At 46.1% G+C, this 18,271-nt stretch overlaps 1 protein-coding gene across 1 annotated transcript; it reads right to left on the bottom strand.

The window, feature by feature from the left end:
• Window positions 1-590: 590 nt before the first annotated feature.
• On the bottom strand, window positions 591-17,138 carry BAG3 (BAG cochaperone 3). Its single transcript, XM_030276542.4, has 4 exons — window positions 16,884-17,138; window positions 5,562-5,888; window positions 3,485-3,865; window positions 591-1,909 (listed from the first exon to the last, which is right to left on the bottom strand). The coding sequence occupies exons 1-4, from the start codon at window positions 17,052-17,054 to the stop codon at window positions 1,133-1,135; spliced, it is 1,656 nt and encodes a 551-aa protein (XP_030132402.4). The 5' UTR covers window positions 17,055-17,138; the 3' UTR covers window positions 591-1,132.
• Window positions 17,139-18,271: the final 1,133 nt, after the last annotated feature.

The following is an 18,271-nucleotide window of genomic DNA, read 5'->3' as shown; positions in this document are numbered from 1 at the left end:
GTAAAATTAACAAGTGTAACTTCTGGATTTCAGTTAGGAACCCTTCCTCCCCTGCACTGACTCTGCATTTCATTTCACATGGGTGTAGCTGAAAAATGGTTTATCTCTCCTGCTTAAGTGCAAATTGTTAATCTCTTTGAAAAAAACATTGCTTAAAACTATTCACAAAGTGAGAGGAATCCTACTGACTCTATGAATACAAAACGTATTTCTAAACACAAAAAGTGTACTTCTGCGTACAAAATTCTGTACTTGTTAATAAAACAATAGTGACTTTGCAGAAGAAGTTAGGATCTGGAAATTTCTGTAAGACAACCACAGATCTCAATGTTATGAACATTTCTGTTAAATGGTGACTTCCAGGGCCAGGGGGCAGAAATGGCTCAGCCAAATTCCTTTCTCAATCCACAGATGTGACACAGCAACAACATCAGAAGGGAGGACACCAACAGACATGTTTTTCCCTTGATGAGAAAACAGCTGTCAGACTTCAACTATAATGCTGCACTAACAAACCTCTGTGTTCAGAAAGTGCATTTAAAACCAATTACTGCCTTTACAGTTCCAGCTTATAAAATCACAAGACTAAATTAGGCTTCCATATTATTTTATTTCCCTCTTAAAATATAGCATTGAAGTCCTGCACACATATAAATATCCCTACAGTTTCTTGCACACTTTCTATCCATCATTACTTAAAGTGCCCAACTGTGAACATTAAAAGTAAAAACATTACTGTAAAGAGTGGCTATACTTGCAGGAGGACTGGTATTCTGACAATGCAGGCCACTGATTTTACAAAAATCACCTGCAAAAGAATACACCTTAAACAACACGCATCAATATTAACCCTGATGTCGTTTTTGGTTTTTTTTTCCATTCAGCTTATCTAAAAGCAATTAATGTACAGGGTTTATTTTTGAAACATGTCTTTTACATAGTGTAAGAATAAAGGATAAATGCATCACTTTCTTTCTAGCTCCCTCCTTTCCCCACAAAGTGTTTACTGTGTCCCAAGCTGCTATGTTGATTAAAACCAGTTGAAAAGAGCTCCGGAAATGCATGCAACTTAAAATTCACTTAAACACACTTTAAGTCATAAAGTCTGAGAGATTTTGATTTCAGCACGTGGCTACGGTTCAGTTGGGTTATTGGATGTGTTTGTCGTGGTGGCGAGATTGGTAAACACTTCTTCCTTAGTTTCAGGCTGATGTCTTTCCATTTTGGTTTCCTCTTTAGCATTTTTATTACTGGTATCTCCCTTGCTCTTGACTTCCACAGGTTCAATCTCCATGATTTCCTGTGGTGGCTTAAACTCTGGCAAATTTGGCTGAAGTCCATCAACTTGAACAGGTTCTGGGACATCTTCTGCTTTCTGTTCAAGTTTTTCCAAAATGGTCTGGACCTTCCTTACACCATCTCTCCTGGCCTGGCGCACATCTGCACGACCCTCAGGGTCCACTGAGTCTAGGGCTAGCAACTCTTTGGTCAAATACTCTTCAATCATCAAGTACTTTTTGTCAGTTTTCTTGCCTTCAAAGGAGTTGACCGCCTGCTCAAGCATTTGTACTTTCTCCAGAATTGCTTCCACTTTCAAAACACCAGGATGCTTTTGAGGCTCTCCTGTCTCCATCGTCTTCGGCGGCGCCGCTTCTTCGGGAGGAGGAGGCCTTTCCTGGGGAGGAGCAGCCTTAGCAGGGGAAGGAGCCTTTTTGTCAGCTTTCTCTGCCATGGCTGGAGGCTTCTGGGGTTGTGGTTTAGGTTCTGGTTCTTGGTGGGTGACCTGGATTGGGATATATGTGGAGGGTGCCTCTGTTTCGGGCGGTGGGGCTGCCTTGTTGTCAGGCTTGACTTCTGGAGGAGGGGCTGGCCTTGGTGGCTCCTGAGCTGGGACTTGTTGCTGAGAAACCTGGTGAGCAAGGCAAGTTTTGTGTTGAGACACAACGCTCCTTATTTCCCTCTAAAGAGCAAGTAATCTAACATCTAATTTTCTGTACTCCTAGCAGTGCAATTTCACACACACAAGAGGTTTAATCTTCCCTGAGCATTGCTGAATTTTACAGTTTTTAAGTGAAAAACAGCACTGTGATGAACAGTTGTTATAGTCACCAATAAACTCTCTCAAACATTAAATTTCAACCCACCAAATCCTTCCCATGCTCAATAAAATAAGCCCCATAAGCAGGTTTAAAAGACAGGACCTTTGAGCAAAGCCTTCACCTAGCTTAAATCAGTGAGATTTCTTGCTGAAGAAAGATTTCATCCCCTTTCACTAATGAAGGGCTCACCTTTCTTGAAAAGCCAACTACCTTGCTGAGTTTTAATCACACTTCGGGCTAGTCTCATCCTATTCTTGTTTTCAGGACATTCCTTGTTTGGTTAGTGCTTATTTTTAACCTTTAACCTATTTACATGCAGAGGTTACTGTGTCAATCTTATTACACTGTAGTGATTAAAGACTGTCCTTGGGATTACTCCACTTTTCAATCATCAAATCAGAAATCTCTTGAAATTGAGATTAGTTTTGAAATCTTAGCAGGAAACTGAAATTTATGAGATCTGCATTTTTCTCCCCGTGATACCCCCTTTAGTTGCTTAGGCCCATAAACAGTTGCTTTGAAAGATACTAAATCCAGCTCTCATGGATTTAAATGGCTGGAATAAAATATCTGTATTTAAAACAAGTACATAAATGGCTTACACTGAGACTCTTACAGCTTTACCTGTTAAACATAAAATTTGCTTAGGGAGTGCAAACTCTCACCCACAAAAATAAATTAGCACTGACCTAGAATATGCCATTAAATCTTGAGTCTTACTTGTTTTGTCCTAGCCTGGGTTTTCAAAATTATTAACCTAATTATGCTCCTGTCATTTTTAATGTGAAAAATCTCGAGAGGAAATCAATGCTTGTTTCTGTACATACCCACTTCCACACACTCACAGCTGTCTAATACCCAGAGCCTTTTAATTGTAGTTTTAGTAAGAATTCTAACATGGAAATAATGTTCAGTGAGCAGCAGGTTCTATGACCAAGAACATGCTTCAAGTCACAAGAATAAAAAGCTCTGGATTTTGCTTATCCTCTTTCTTCATAGCAAAAATTACTTTGTGCATCTGATGCTATCCCCTAAATGGTTCTGAGACATCAGTGAAGTATATTTACATAAATGTCACAAATCCCACAGACCTGGTTTTTGTCTCATAAACATAATGCAACATCAGTGACCTCAGTGTAATTAAACCAAATTATACTCTGACAAGAGAAGATTAAATCGTGTATTAAATCATATTTCAGCGATCCACCACAGTCCTGACAGGTGGAAAGGCAACTTGCTGCTTATCTCAGTATCTCCCAGTCTGTTTAAACCTAGCAGTGGAGACTGCTTTAGGTGCTTTCACGGATGTGTTAGTACAAGCTCATTTTTCAGCTCTAGCCACACTCAGCTCCCTGGTAGGTGAATCATTTTCCCATTCTACATACCTGGGGTCTGTCTACTACTGTCTGCACTCGGATGGGAGCTGGGGGCTGCATCTGGCTGCTCACTCTGGCCGGGGAACTCTCCCGACTGGAGGAGCCTCTCTGAGCCACTCGGAACGGAGACTGCGCTCGCGCCGCCTTGGGCTCCCGCTCCTCCGGCTGGATTTTGTGGAACACCGGCTGGTGGGCTTGGAACTCGCTCTGCTGGGCAGGGTAGTGGGTTTTCTGTGCCTGGTGGTAGGCTTGTGCAGGCTGACGGGGCATGTTCTCATGGATCACGGGGATTGGGATGTAACCGCGAGGCAGCGGATGGCTCCCCGCGTTGGCTCTGCCAGAGGTCTGAGGGGAAGCTGCTGGAGGGTCAGATGCTCCAGGAGGTTGAGGCTGCCATGAAAACAAAAATCCATTATTAAATGGTAACCATCGTATGCTCACAATGCTTTTAATTTCTAAAGAGAAAAGGGGGCAATCTTCATAGAAACAGAACTCGTGTTTCCGGCATGCAAGGACTCCATTTCCCTGGTTTTTTGGCCAAGAGCCTCACTAGGCAAACCACGTAAGTTGTGAGAGCATCATCATAACAAGCAGGAACCTGAGCTACAGCATTCCCAGCCCTGAAATGAGCAGGGAGTGGATGCTCAGTCAGACTGTTTGCTGCTTTTGCATGGCTGTTCCTGTCTAAACCTGTTAAATTTGAGGTAAACTAAGCAAACAAATTACATGTTGGAGACAAGCCCAAACCCCTAAGAGCACACAGCACTGACTTCTGATCCTGGCCACACAAACAGATTTTTGTATGTTCTGTTGGGGTTTTTTAGAGCATGTCATTAATTTAGTGACGCAAATATGGCTAATTCCCCTTTGCCCCCTCTCCTGTGAAAGGCCAGACTGGAGCTGCAAGAGCAGAGAGCAGGCAAGGCAGCAGAGAAGGGGAACAAAACCCCTCTTCTGGTGCTGATCAACTGCTCAGCTGCCCATGGAACAGCAGGAACCTTGGATAAATAAATGATGGCTTGCATTTCAGCACCCACCAGTGGCACTCCTGGTGGCTCTGCTGATGTGCAGTGTAGGGTCCCCAACACAGGCTCTGGTCATTTGTCACCCACACTGCACTGCCTGAGCATGTAACAGCAAGTTCTGAGGCCTTCTCTCTCTGGTTATCTCCATTAAATGGCACAAAGACACATTCCTAAAGCCACTCTGCAGACAGGGCAAAGCTGTACACACAGCTGGGAGAAGGAAAAGCTGAGCCTGTTGTCTCAGACAGGCATGGTTAGTCAAGACAGCTGAGAAACCTGCCAACAGGATTTTAATTACATTCTTCAAACTCCAAATGGGTTTCAGAGAAGATGCCACCACTGCTGAATTACAGACTTGATATGTTTTCAGCTTGGTGAAGGCTGAGTTTCCTGCTCATCTTACTTTGAATAAAAATGAGGCTTATATTTCCATATATTACAAGAATACCATCTGCTAATTCTCTACAGAGAGCAGGCCAAAAATTTCACCTGAAACACAAAACAAGCAGGGTGACATTTTTTCAAATAAGTCCATAGTCTGAAAATATTTTCACATGCCACTGAAGGACAAGAATACTTTACAACTCACTCCTAAATCTGTATATATGTAAATCCATTTCATACAACTGAAATTTGCCATTAGGAAGCAAAGATCCTCTGAAGTGGCCTGGGTTGTTAGCTGACTGGACATTTGTCTCTCCCACTTTGTTCACCCTGTTTGACTCACATTGCAGAACACAAGAGGCTTGTCTGCGTTCTCCACTTGTGGGGAAACCTCTGCGAACCTAAAACCCCCCTGCCACAGGGCCTGCTCAGCTGTGCATTTATCTCTGCAGAATCATTCCAGAACAGAAACGGGTGACGCTGGAAAAAACCCATACGTATTCATGCTGCCGTGACTGTGCACTTTCAGCACCCTGCAAGTGTTGGTGGGGGGAAAAAAAACAAAAAAAACCACAATCCTGTGGCGAGCTGGGCTTTCTAAGCTCCCCCGTGTGACATTGAGGCCATAAATGCTGCACAGCCCGCTGCAAGCAGAGCCCGGCGCTGCTGACGCTCACCTCGGGTCCGTGCGCGGCCGGCGCCGCCGCAGCTGCCGGTGTCTGTCCACATTGTTTATCGGCCTCCGCCGGCCTCGCCGGCAACTCGGGGCCACCATAGCCCCCCCTGAGGGGTGCCTGGGCCTGCCCCGGGGCGGGCACGGCCTCTGCCTTGTACCTCTGCGGGGAGGAGAAGCAGGGGTGCTGCTGCCGGCCGTCGATGCCCTCGTGGATGACGGGGATGGGGATGTAGCCCGCCCGCAGTTTGGGGTAGCCCACGTGTCCTTCTCGGGCCGCCGGCGGCTTGGGGCTGTCGCGAGATGGGCCATTGGCTGAGGACTGGCCTTCCTGCAAGGGAGAATAGCAGAGAGAACAGCTTGTTGGTAGCTCAAATGTGGTAAGAGAAAGGCGTCCTAAAGGTCTGTCCTAAAAGCAGCATCAGATGTGTATGAGGAGCTCAGAGGTTCTCAGGGTAGCCAACAGCAGGTGCCAACACTGCAGGAAAGGGGAAGAAGCTAAAAAGTCTGCTTATGCGTGGGGTTTCTTAAAAGCATTCACTTGTTCTTTGAAATTCCTGCCTCATTCCACCTGGATTTCTTATTTACCATCCCTAGCACTTAGCCACCAACCCAGCCTCTTCAGAAAGACCTCATCCAATTCAAACAACCACCAATGGGACCAAAGACATTTCCTCAGCACCTCTCAGGACACATCTGAAAAGACACTTGCAAAGAAGACTAATCCCAACAGAAGCACAGATTTTATTGGTATCATTCTCCCCACTGGCTATTTGAAGAGATACTGACACTGCACACTGAAAATGTGTTCACTTCCAGCTAAAGGGGATCTGGTTGAGTAAATATTGAGGGAGAGGGAAAGGGATATCTTAACAAAGAGGAAAACACTGAAAAGCAAGATTTAAAAATCCCTGTGTTGTCTGAGTAAACTCACTGGACAATGTCAAAGCTCTGGCAAGGGTGGAAGTGGCTTGTACTAAGAGCCCTCACAAGTCCTCTAGTAAGTTCTTCCTGCGTCGGTCATTCTATTTTGAGACCCTGCGAGGGCCAAGTTCCAGATGTATCTCTAAGTCAGATCATATAACAAGCACCTCTGTCATTCAGAGGGTAATGTCATTATTCAGTAAGGGGAGAATTTAATAAGGGGACATATGGTGCAAGTGTTGGAAACCCTATTTTTAAAGAGGTGTTTAAACTGCAAAAATATTTCATGTTGCTCCTGTACACATTAACATACTAATTCATCAGGAATTCACTATTTTACCAAACAGAATATCAGTGTCCTTCCTATATGATAGTATCACCTTAAAAAGTGATTTCTGATAATTCCTCTGAGCAATAAAACTGCAGAGAATAGAGGCTGCTATTTATGTAAACTAATGAAGACAAAAAAACACTGAAAGAAACAAGTTCAAAGTCTGAGCCCCACTGTTTCATTTCCTTTTACTCATTAAAAAAAAAGAAAAATCCTCCACAAAGGAAGAATTCTAGAAGAGGCACAGAGGAGAGCCAGGCCTAGAAAGTTCGCAGAGAGCAGCAGTCTGACGTTGGCTTTCCCAGCTGCAGAACAGGGATGATCTCATGCCAGCGTCTGCACCGGGATCCACAGATGAGTCATTTTCAATTCACCCTACCAGGAAACCACATTCCTCTGCTGAACACAGGCTGTCAGGGGCTTTCAGACCCCCACACACCAACACACACTTTCACCTTCCACCACTGGCACAACCCCGGCCCCGCAGCTCTGCCAGGATCCGGCGTTACGTCAGCAAACTGCATTTGCCGGAAAATAAAAAGAAAAATAAACCTGAGGTGTGCTCAGCTGACAACAATGCGAGGCCATGCTGGAGCCAAGCGTGTGTCAGAGGCGATGATTCCCAGCGGGAAGCAGCACCTTGGTGCTGCGCTGACTCCGGGCATTCTGCGAGCGCCAGTGTCCCCGCCGCAGTAACCCGAGCAGCCTCCCCACCTACAGCCACTGCTCCCACCGCTATAAAAAGGAGATTCCCTCACTTCCAGCGGCTCTGCGGGAAGGGTTCAGGAGCTGGGTGGGCCTGCAGCAGCTACAGGTGCTCTGGCAGGAGAAGGTGGTGTCCGCCAAAGCTGCTCCACCCCACCTGAGGAGGGGGAGAACAGAACATCCCAAAGGGAGCAGCTGTTTTGGGGTCTGCATTGTCTTTGATGGCTCCATTTGGTGAGAAGATCTCCAGATTTCTGGCACGCCCCACAATGATAAATCATTCAACATGGACAGGGTCCCATTCCCCCCACCCTCCATGAACCCCCCAAAGAGTCAAGCCATGGGCTTCCCCTCCCTTATCTGCATGTTCAGACCCGTAGGGCTGCCCTTGTTTTGAACCTTCTCAGCAATCTGAGAAATCTACCACTGCAACTTAAGCCCTGCTAGGAAATACAAAAGAGTCAGCCCAAAACCAAAGTATAAATCAGGTTGGACTGCTTTTTCAAAGCATCCAGTTTAAAAGTTAAGTAGAGCTTCTGTCAATACTTAAGGGGTTTTTGTTTTGTTATTTTCTGTTTCTTTTAATAAACTATACTCCCATGATTTCTCACGTATTCTTACAACATCAGACAACCTGTGCTGCTCCTGTGGAAAGTTAGGATTTCGAACTGGTTCTTTGCTGCAGGCTTTTTTCCCCTGTAGTCAGGTCTAACCACAGAGGCCTCACTGTGCAGTCACACTGGAACAGCCCTCGGTGAGAGAGCAAATGCAGTGTCCTTGTTTTTCCCATCATCAGTGGCTCCGAGGCACAGATCAGGTTTAGGAAAGGTGCTCTCATCACAACTGCACTTCCTGATCCACACTGTTCCCTCAACACTTAATTAATACTTAACTCTGCAAACAGTGCCTACATTAGCCTGTTTGGATCACCACGTCTTTAACATTCTTTCTTCCGTGTTTCTTTTCTTCCCACCGTGGTACAATCACAAACAGGGACAATCCAGGTATTCTGAAAGTCCCATCACAGGGGAATGACAGCACTGAGGAGGCCCTGGGTTTGGGGAGATGCTGCCAGTGGTCCAGGTCTGTATTTGGTGAGAATCTGACACAGCAGCGAGTGCGTGCAGATCCCAATGTCCCCATCTCCAAACTTCTGGCCAGAGCATTCTGTTCCATGCAGGAGAGCCTGTGTTTCCAGCCTGGGCAAACAGGTTCTGGAAGAGCTCAGGAAAAGCTCAGGTGTGCCTGGGGACACTGTGCCGATGGGGAGGAGTGGAATCAAGCTCTGGGAAACTCACTTTCATACTACATTAAAGACATTCACAGATTCCTTCCTAATGCTTTCATTCCACAGAACAGCCAGCACAACAAAAAATAGCCATTTTTTGGTTTTATTTGCCTTCTATCACATACAGTTCTTGCTTGTTACATTAACAAACCTGTTACCTGAAAGAAGTCCTGAGCTCACATTTAATTCAAATCTGCACAAAGTGAATGACCAACAAATGAATGACAAGTCTTATTCCATCATCCTTCCTGGTTTAAGCATACAAAAACAGGAACCAAACTCAGGTTTCTGCATTAAAACCAATTGAAGCAAAATTTCTCCTGCCCTCATCTAAGGAAATAAGACATTCCTTAAAATTGAGAATAGCTACAAGCAGAAGAGTATCAACTAATTTTCAGTAAGTACCAGGACTGACTATCAGCAATCCCAGCTATGATCATACACCCAATTTACCTTGAAGAGAGAGAATCCCTCAAAAAGAGGGAGCACAGAAATGCAAAAACTGCCTTGAGCAGCTCAGAAATTTTCACGACAGCTCCAATTGACATTTCAGGTAGCCTGAAATACACGCAGGAACTCAAACCTGATCCAGCACTTCGGGAGATGCTGAGGTAAGCCATCCCATCCAGGAAAATGAGAGGTCTGGCCCAGCTGCAGGAGGGAGCTGTGCCTGAAGATCTGCTCAGGAGCAGGGACAGGGCTCACAGCTCTCGGGACGAGCGTTTCTGTTGTGAGGCCATCACCAGGATAAATAAAGGTGCAGCCAGCACGAGTTGTGCAAGTGGAAAAAACACTTCATGCCCCCACATCCTACTGCTGGCTTCCCGTGGGAAGGGCACTGTCAGGACGGACACTAAAATCCTCCAACTTGCTCCCATTTAGAAATGACTGGAAGCCATGAGGCACTGGAATAAAAAAAGTGATATCAAGAGCAAAAGCACAACCCTGCACACAGGTTCCCAGCAGAGCTGTACTATCTGGAGTGGATAATGGATAACTCCTAGTGTGCCCCAAGTCTGCTCAAGTGTTCTTCCAGACCCAAACACAGAAACCTGCAAATTCAGTCACTGCTGATGATGGCAAATTGCAACTGGAGTCTTCCAAGACAGCTCTACTGTTCAAATTAAATTTGTCAAAATAGTCTGTATTCACGTTAAATGACTTCAATAGTTGTGTCAAATTCAGAATCTCCCTTTTGAGACACCTTACATAACACATTTGTCATTCCTCCAATACTGAAATAGCCTACAGAATAAAGTCTAAAAACCTCCTTCATTGCCATTGCACTCCTGCATTTTTCTTAACCTGTACTGATGTTATTTGCAGTACAGTCAAATCAGTCTCTAAAGCACATGTAATTCACACATGTAGCACCCCTGCAGCTCTTGCAGAGCAGCAGTGCAAGTATTTAAATTGTACCGGTTTTGTAAATATTACCTAGAAGGGGAAAACAAAATTTACCAACACTGCCAAGAGATTAAACAACTTCTCAGTATGCAAACAGATGGTCCACTGACTCCAGTGTCGTTCTGAACTTTTAAGCTGCTGCTATAGAGTACCACATAAACAATTATTCTGGTTGCTCAAATGACTGAGAAATTACCAGTACTTGACAAAATCTTACCTGAGAACACACCTTTCATAACTTTAAGCCCAAATCCCATCTATTTGGGAAGAAAGGAATAGCATGATTCTGTTCTTTCATCATCAAATACAGCAATATAACCAAAATGAGTGACATAACAACCAAGTTTCAGTCACACACTTGCTCAAATCTGCATTTTACCAGAAATTGCCATGAATAACAAAAAAGCCAGTGTCACCCATTATTGGAATTAAGAATGAAGTAACTATTCTATTTAATAAAGAAAACACAGATTTTGTCATAGAAAGCACTGGAATTAGATTCCACATCCACTTGTGCTTTACTTCTGGCCAGATCTCCTCTTCCTCTTTGTTGCACAAACTACAAAAGTAATACAGAACCTTTGCTACCGATAGAAATCAACATATCCCAAGTATTTCTCAGAAGTTCCTCATGGCTGCTGTGTGTTTGAACACATTGGTAGCACAACATCAGCATGAGCTGGGTTTTACTAACACTTGCCAGAGAACCACATGAGTTGCAAGGTACCCAGTGATTTACTCTCAGTGCTGACTCCAAACTTCTTACAGCCCTGCCTCAGCTGCTGGAGACATTTGCATTCTCACCCTTTTACTCACAATTTGTGCTTAAATATATAGACTGAGCACATAGGCATTTGAGCAAGATATCATTAGCTAATGACTGAAGGGAACCATGAATAAGCTCAGTTGCATGAGCTGTCTCAGTAGGACTTCGTGTCAGTCGCATCATGTAACCCAATTACAGGCCAAGCTGCTTTTGATGTTCTACTTGCTGAATGCTGAGTTTTATTTCCCAACATACACATGTGTAGGCAAACAGGCCTTTTGTTCTCTCTTGTAATTATCAAGTTCTATTATACAAGCATTACATTAACATTTGCTCTAACTGATGCCATTAGAAATAAATAAACATCATTAAAAACTGAAGGAGAAAACTAATCCTAAACGCTTCAGAACAGAGAGCCTTAATGGAGGAAATACGTTTGCTATCTTGCAGATCAATCTTGCTCCAGGAACAAAACCTGTCCTCTTTTAATCACTAGGAGATTCTTTCTTGAGCTGAAATGCCTTGAGCAGACATGACAACACCTGCCCTGTGTGCCCATGAGTGGAAGTTGGCACTGAAAGCACCCCATGGGCCAAACTGAACATGTCTGAGAAAGAAACAATGAGTGCTCTTAGAGAGCTGGGATCACCACCCACCCTGCCAGCTTTAGTGGATGGAGTTAGAGAAAAGCCCTTCGGAGTGCTAGCAAATATCCTTGCCAAGGGGGATGAGAATGACACTTTATTCAGTTATTTCTGTCCACTGCCTCATTACCTAAGAAGCAGGTGGTCAAACTGTTGCTTTCCTATTAGTTATGACCCAGGAATCTGAAAAACATCAGAAAGCACAAGCCTCAAAAATTAGCAAAACAATGCCTCATAAAAAGGAGAATAAGCAGATAATGGTTGAAGAGTGGGCTGTAAATTTCGGTTTATTGCCCGGCTTCACATTTTCATCTAAAACTTCATTTTGTACACAGCAGTTTTCTGACTTTACTTCCTTAAAGAGCAATTTTCCAACACTATAAAAGCACTTGTACATTGCACCTTTTTTATTAATTATAAGGCTTTGCCATCAGCCATAAAAAAAATACACTTTTGTGCTACCCAGCCTACTGGGTAATGTCAGACAAGTCTCTTCCCCACCCTATGCCTAATTTTCCTGTCTGTAAAACCAAGAAGGAAAAATAAAAATAATCAAACCAACAGCTTCTGCAACATATTTAAGATACAGCATTTCTTTTTGCCTGTAATTAAGTAATGTGATCTGTGTGAACAAGCCATTTCTTCTCATTTACATTTACCTTTAGAAGAGAGACCACAGCTTGCCTACAGAGTGATAATGTCTGCACACCCTAAGGTACAATGGATTGTTACCTGGCCTTATCATGGTTCAAGTGGGAACAATTCTGTTTCTGCCACGTTGTAGTCGTGGAAAAGTTCTGCCTGTGCATACAAGTGTTAAAAACACAGTTCCCAGGTAAGAATGCTGCCACCTGGCACAAGTATTCTTTCTTCCTTTGTCCTTTAGATAAGGGGCACAGGTGCCTCTGCATAGGAGTTACACAGAACCCTGAAACACCTTCTCTGCTTTTCCTCTTGCATTATCTCCAGTGTCATTTCCTCCTGCTCCTGTCTCTTATTTCCCATTAGCCCCACCCCATGTTTTCAGGTTAATTGATACGTCCATAAGTTAACTCCCTGCTCACCATGTTCTGTCAGGGGGGGCTTTAAATAACCACACCAAGCAGCTGCAGGGAATCTGGGCAAAGCCAGGACACAACCCTCCAAATATCCCCTACTGGTAATTTTACCACTCCTACCTATTAAGCCTTTTCTATACAGTACCTTTTTAATCCAGTAACTAACTTATTAGCCTGACAGAATGCACATCAGCATTAGGAATGTAAAAACACTGCAGGCGGAAGAAATCTTAAATGTCACTAAGCTGACCTCCCATTCCCTTCCCCTGAGGAGAACCACTGTGAGAGGTACAGCTTCAGAGAGGCTGTTCTGACCCCTCAATGCAATTTCTAATTTGGGCTACCAAGGATTTTTCAGTCAACTTGACCACAAGAAGGCAGTGCTCAAAAATAAGCCCTCTGCTAAAGAGATGTGAATTGAGTGACTTCAGACTTATTTGGGGAGGCAGAGAGAAAAGAGATGCAACAGCCATGAAGGGAGAGGATGGAAACTTAGGTGTAGTCAGTTGTTCCCCAGTGAAGCATCAGCAGCAGGGTGAGACGGCTTCTTCTTCCTTTGTTTAGCCTGTGCAGTCATTGCTGCAGCCAATACTTATCATACATCACTTTTATGGCTGCTCCCTGACTCCTGCCCGGCTGCTGCAGCTTTTATCTCAAACCCAAGGCACCAGTGAGCTATTGATCACTCCAATATCCATCAGTGAAGCTCAGCACAGTCAATTCCTTTGGTTTATTTTTAGCTGCATTATTTCCCAGGGGGTTTACTGCATGTGGAAACAACACATGGAAGGGGCATTGATAAATACCTATACAAACCTTGTTTTCTTCTTTAAATGTAATTTTTTTTTATTGACACTTTGGGGAACACCAAGTTAACAATTTAGTATCATAAGACAATCCTGAAGGAAGTATGCAGAGCTGTGATGCCCTCAGCACAGAAAATAACTACAACAAATAAGCATAGGAAATGAGCAATTCTATCAAATAAAAGGACAAGTGACACTGCTAATAAACACATTTTTTACTAGATGTTTATACATCTTCACAGCTATTGATTGTACCTTTCCTTAAATTACTGTTAACTGATCAGATCCTTGAAAGAAAATCATTAGTCTACCAAGAAGCTTCACTAATAAATATTTTTCTGTCATTTGAAAATTCATCCCTTTTTTCTCACTGAAACAACATGAGATTTTCCCCTCTTTCTCATGAAGGGCTCCCCAATCCATCCTTATGCTGCCTTGATTTCTTATACATAACAGAAACAAACATGCAGAAGAATACCCATCCTTCGTGTCAGTAAAAAACAAACAAACAAAAAAAAGGCCAGACTGAATGGGAAATAACCGAGAGCCACCTGAATTCACAAATGCACCTAAAATACAGAGTTAAATGCAAAATCAAGGTCTGGTTTCGTTGCTTTAAAAAGGCTTTGACATGGGTTACAATTTCAAAAGAGCCACTTCAACTTTTACCCGATTATGTATCTGGCACAGATTACTGCAGCCAGCATGGCTACACTGATGTTAAGCCCAGGGTAAGTGAGAAGGCCAAGATCAAGCACTTGGGAACAACAGGACTTTGTTATGACACTGTCTCAGCCATATTCTTACCCAGCTAGAAAAGCTCAGTTAGCCCTAGATCTGTGCTCCAGTCATTGTCCTCATCTTTTCAGAAAGGGAACAAAAATTCACAGACAGAATACTGCTGGATTTAGTGCAAGACCACCTCAAAGGTGGTAAAAAATTTTCTAGCTTCATTGTCATATTTCAGTGAAAGCAATGCAGCGATGAAGTCAGCACAAGTTTGGTCTTTGTATAATCATTCTTAAAAAGGTTCATGGAGTCTGGCACATGCAGTCAGCTTTTGTGATTCTCAGATCACTTCTAGAAGCCCCAAGTTCTCATTTGAGCTAGGCTGAGAATAATGAAGGAAATCAGAAAGCTCTGCCCATCAAATCTGGTTTTGGCTTTCATCTGTGGTTATGTCCTTCCTACCTGTTTAGGTATTAACAGAAGTCTGGCATCTTCAAAAATCCTTGCTGGATTTGGAAGTCAATGTCAATGGGTAATTTGCTTTCATTGGCATTGCCCAGCTAAGAGAATATTTAGAAAAGGACATATTTCCCTTGGGCCTGATCCTAAGATTCTTTTGCTAACTAGTACCTGTCCTTGTGGAATACACTGGTACTCGACAAACTGATGATTTCAGCAGCTGTCCATGAATTCCAGCAGACACATTTAACTCTCTGATAAATGCCTGTGTGAGAGCAGTTACACACAACTTCTACCCCCATAAACTGGAAGACTTTTTTTAGCTAGGAACTCCCAAAAAACAACAGCTCATCTCTGGAGGCATTTCTCTGTCTCACAGTGAACAAACCCAAAGCACACGTTCCAGCTTACAGCCAGGAGTAACAGATTTTCCTGTTTGGAAAAGAGCGTGTCTCACAAAAGCTGTTCAAAAGCAAATACAGCTTTTTCTACCTGTGACAGCCCTTGCAATTGGCAGAAGAGGCACTTCTCATCACCACAGATTTCACACGAGATAGGGGTGAAAATTTGTTTTGTTTCAGGCACCCACTCAAGCAGAGGGCTGATTCACCAGACAGCTTCCAACTCTCTTCACACAATTATTGAAAGCAGCTTGAATTTGACTATTCTGTTAAATAGGTTAGTCTCAAGTTGTACTCCTGGAACAAAACCCTTTCAGGAAACAGCACACTTTTCTTTTCAAGTACGTTCTATGGCTATAAAAACCACACTATCTTTATTTTTACTACCACAACAGCGAGTGTTAGCAGGTGCCTCCAAAAATGAGAGAAAACACTTTTTCCTATGCTAGTCTCAATATTCTTACTTTCAAATGACATTTTTCTAAGACCTCTGTATATTATTACTAGAATTTATTTATAGACCAAACGAACTAGCACTTAGAGAGCTGCAAAGGGGGTTAATTTGTGACAGAGAAACACATCCCTTCCTTGCCGAGGCCAGCTGCTCTCACACCGAGCTTTCAGTCACGGTCCGCGCTCGCAAACCGGGCAATTACTATTTTAAGAAGCGGTAAGTCCATAAAATAATTAACACTCCTTCAGCGCGTCGCTCCTCACGTTGTAGGGGGAGAAAAACTTTCAACAGAGATCCGGAGCAGCCGCATGCCGCATCCAGCGGCCCCTTCCCCGCTGCTGCGGGGACCCAGAGCCCCGACCCGGCTGCGCCCCTCAGGGCTCCCGCAGCCCCCTCAGGGCTCCCGCAGCCCCGACCCGGCTGCTCCCCTCAGGGCTCCCGCAGCTCCGAACCGGCTGCTCCCCTCAGGGCTCCCGCAGCCCCGACCCGGCTGCTCCCCTCGGGGCTCCCGCAGCCCCGACCCCGCTGCTCCCCTCGGGGCTCCCGCAGCCCCGACCCCGCTGCTCCCCCACCGGGGCTCCCGCAGCCCCGACCCCGCTGCTCCCCCCGGTCCCGGGCTCCGGTGCAGCCCCGCGGAGCTCCGCGCCCGGGACGTGCCCCGGGAGCGCGGCGGAGCCGTCAGCCCGGCGCGCCCGGGGTTACGCGATGCTCCGCGCAGAGAAGAGCGCCGAGACCCCGGGGAATCGCTTTCCCATCAGGCAAATCCCACTAGGCTCAAGTTTCCAGCACTTTCTGCCCACAGCCGCCGCGCTGCTGGGTCAGAGGGCTGTATTCCCCCAAGGAACGGGCTGTGTTCCCCAAAAGCCGCGGAACCTGACCCGAAAGGGTCACTCCGCAGGGCCCCGGCCGCTCTCCCCTCCGCGCCTCTCCTTCCATGGACATATTTGGACTGAGATGCGGCTTTTCCCCGAGCGTGCTTCGCAACAAAACCGGAGCGGCAGCTGCCGGCAGAGTTTGGGACCAGAGAAAAGAAAACGGGGAAAGAAAAAATAAGTTGGAGCCCTAGCCAGATCTCTCATTTTTTTTAAAGGCATCCAGCGTTCGGGCAGTTCACAGCTGAAAAATAAATCAGCTTCGCTTCTCCCCTGGCAGGCCGGGCGGACTTAACCAACTTTAAATAAACATTACAGGGGCGAGGTATCAAATGATTGAATGCACAAAAAAGGGACTGCAGTGCGTCAGAGACAAAAGGCAGCTCCTGCCCTCCGTGCATGGCCACTCGCGGGGGGAGCGCGGCCCCCGACCCCCCTCGCCCCGCCGGGACCCCCGGCCCGGCCACCCCCGCCCGCTCTACCTGCGGCGCTGCCCGCAGGCGCGGGTCGCTCCAGGTCGTGGTGCGGCTGTTGTGATCCACGAAGAAGGGCCAGCCGGTCTGCGGGTCGATCTTGATCTCCCAGCCGGGGGGCAGCGGCTCGGCGCTGCCCTCCATCTGCGGCGGCGGCGGGCTCTGCGCGGCGGCGCTCATGGCGGGGCAGAGCCCGGGGGCCGCGCCGGCCGCTTTATCCGCCGCGGGCCGGGGGGCGGGGGCGCGGGGCTGGAACTGTCTGGAAACGGCGGCGCGGGAGGCGGCGGCGGGGGAGGGACGAGGGGCGGGACGCGGAGGAGGAGGAGGGCGGGGGACGGCGGAGGAGCTGCCGGCTGGAAACTTCTGGCTGTGTCCAGCGCGGCTCGGCAGACCCCCGGGGTACCGGGAAGGGCTGGCTGGGAACGCCCCGGGGCGGCGTGGCCGGCTCTGTGTGCACCGGGGTGAATGCACCGGCCGAGCTGCCCTCCTGCTCCGGCCGGTCCCTGCCGCGCCCCGAGCCCGTCCTTGGGCAGCCGCAGCCCTCCGGCACTCGGGCAAGGCAGCTCCGACCTACTGCCCCGTGCTCGGAGCGAAAGATCAAAGCTCCTCCCCAAAACGCCCTGCCCCGTGACTGATAATTCGAGGTTATGGCAGATAAACAACAAAAATAATGCTTCTTAAGTGAGGGTGTGGGCAGGCGTTGTTCTTCGGATTGAACTGGCTTGAACTTTCTCAGCACTTTGCAAATGCGTGTCTCAGTTCTCAGTTTCACTCAGAAATACACCTGAAGGCAAAGAGCGTGTCTGTGAGGTTTAAAACAGTGGTTCTCTCATGGGTGCTCTATCAGCAGGTCATGCACTCGGTGGGTTTGGTTGGAGGTAACTGTGCTTCACAACTGCACCACTTCAGTCATCTGACAGTCACAGGAGCAGCCACAGATGCCTGTTGATAGTTACTCTAAGTAGAAGAGTGAATGCACAGTGTCCCTCAAACGCAGAAGTTACCTTCTGCAAAACTTTGCTTAGAGGAATTCTAAGTATGGATCCCTCGGAGGTAGATGCTTATTACTGAAGTATCTCTTATTTCAAGAAGACCCCTGCCTCTTCACACCCCTGAGCACAGCCAGGATTTCCTCCTGCTCAAGGCAGGATCAAAGATCTCCCGATACTGCTTGCCACTGATGGTCATTCATCTTTTGACAGGAGGTTTTGTTTATCACACTGACAAACCAAATAATTGCTGACACTTGCTCCTTCACTCCTGCAGCTCTTCCATCCTGCGTGTCCCTTGCTGTCAGGACCACACTGCTCCATCACAGACCCATTTTTCTGTCCCCGCTGCTGTGTACCTTTGACTCCTAAGTATTATAAATGGATATTTTTTTTTCCCAGAGCATT

The sequence above is a fragment of the Taeniopygia guttata genome, chromosome 6 (assembly GCF_048771995.1).
Source record: "Taeniopygia guttata chromosome 6, bTaeGut7.mat, whole genome shotgun sequence".
Classification (NCBI taxonomy): Eukaryota; Metazoa; Chordata; class Aves; order Passeriformes; family Estrildidae; genus Taeniopygia; species Taeniopygia guttata.
The sequence above is the reverse complement of the archived record's forward strand: the minus strand, read 5'-3'. Positions and strand labels throughout refer to the sequence as shown.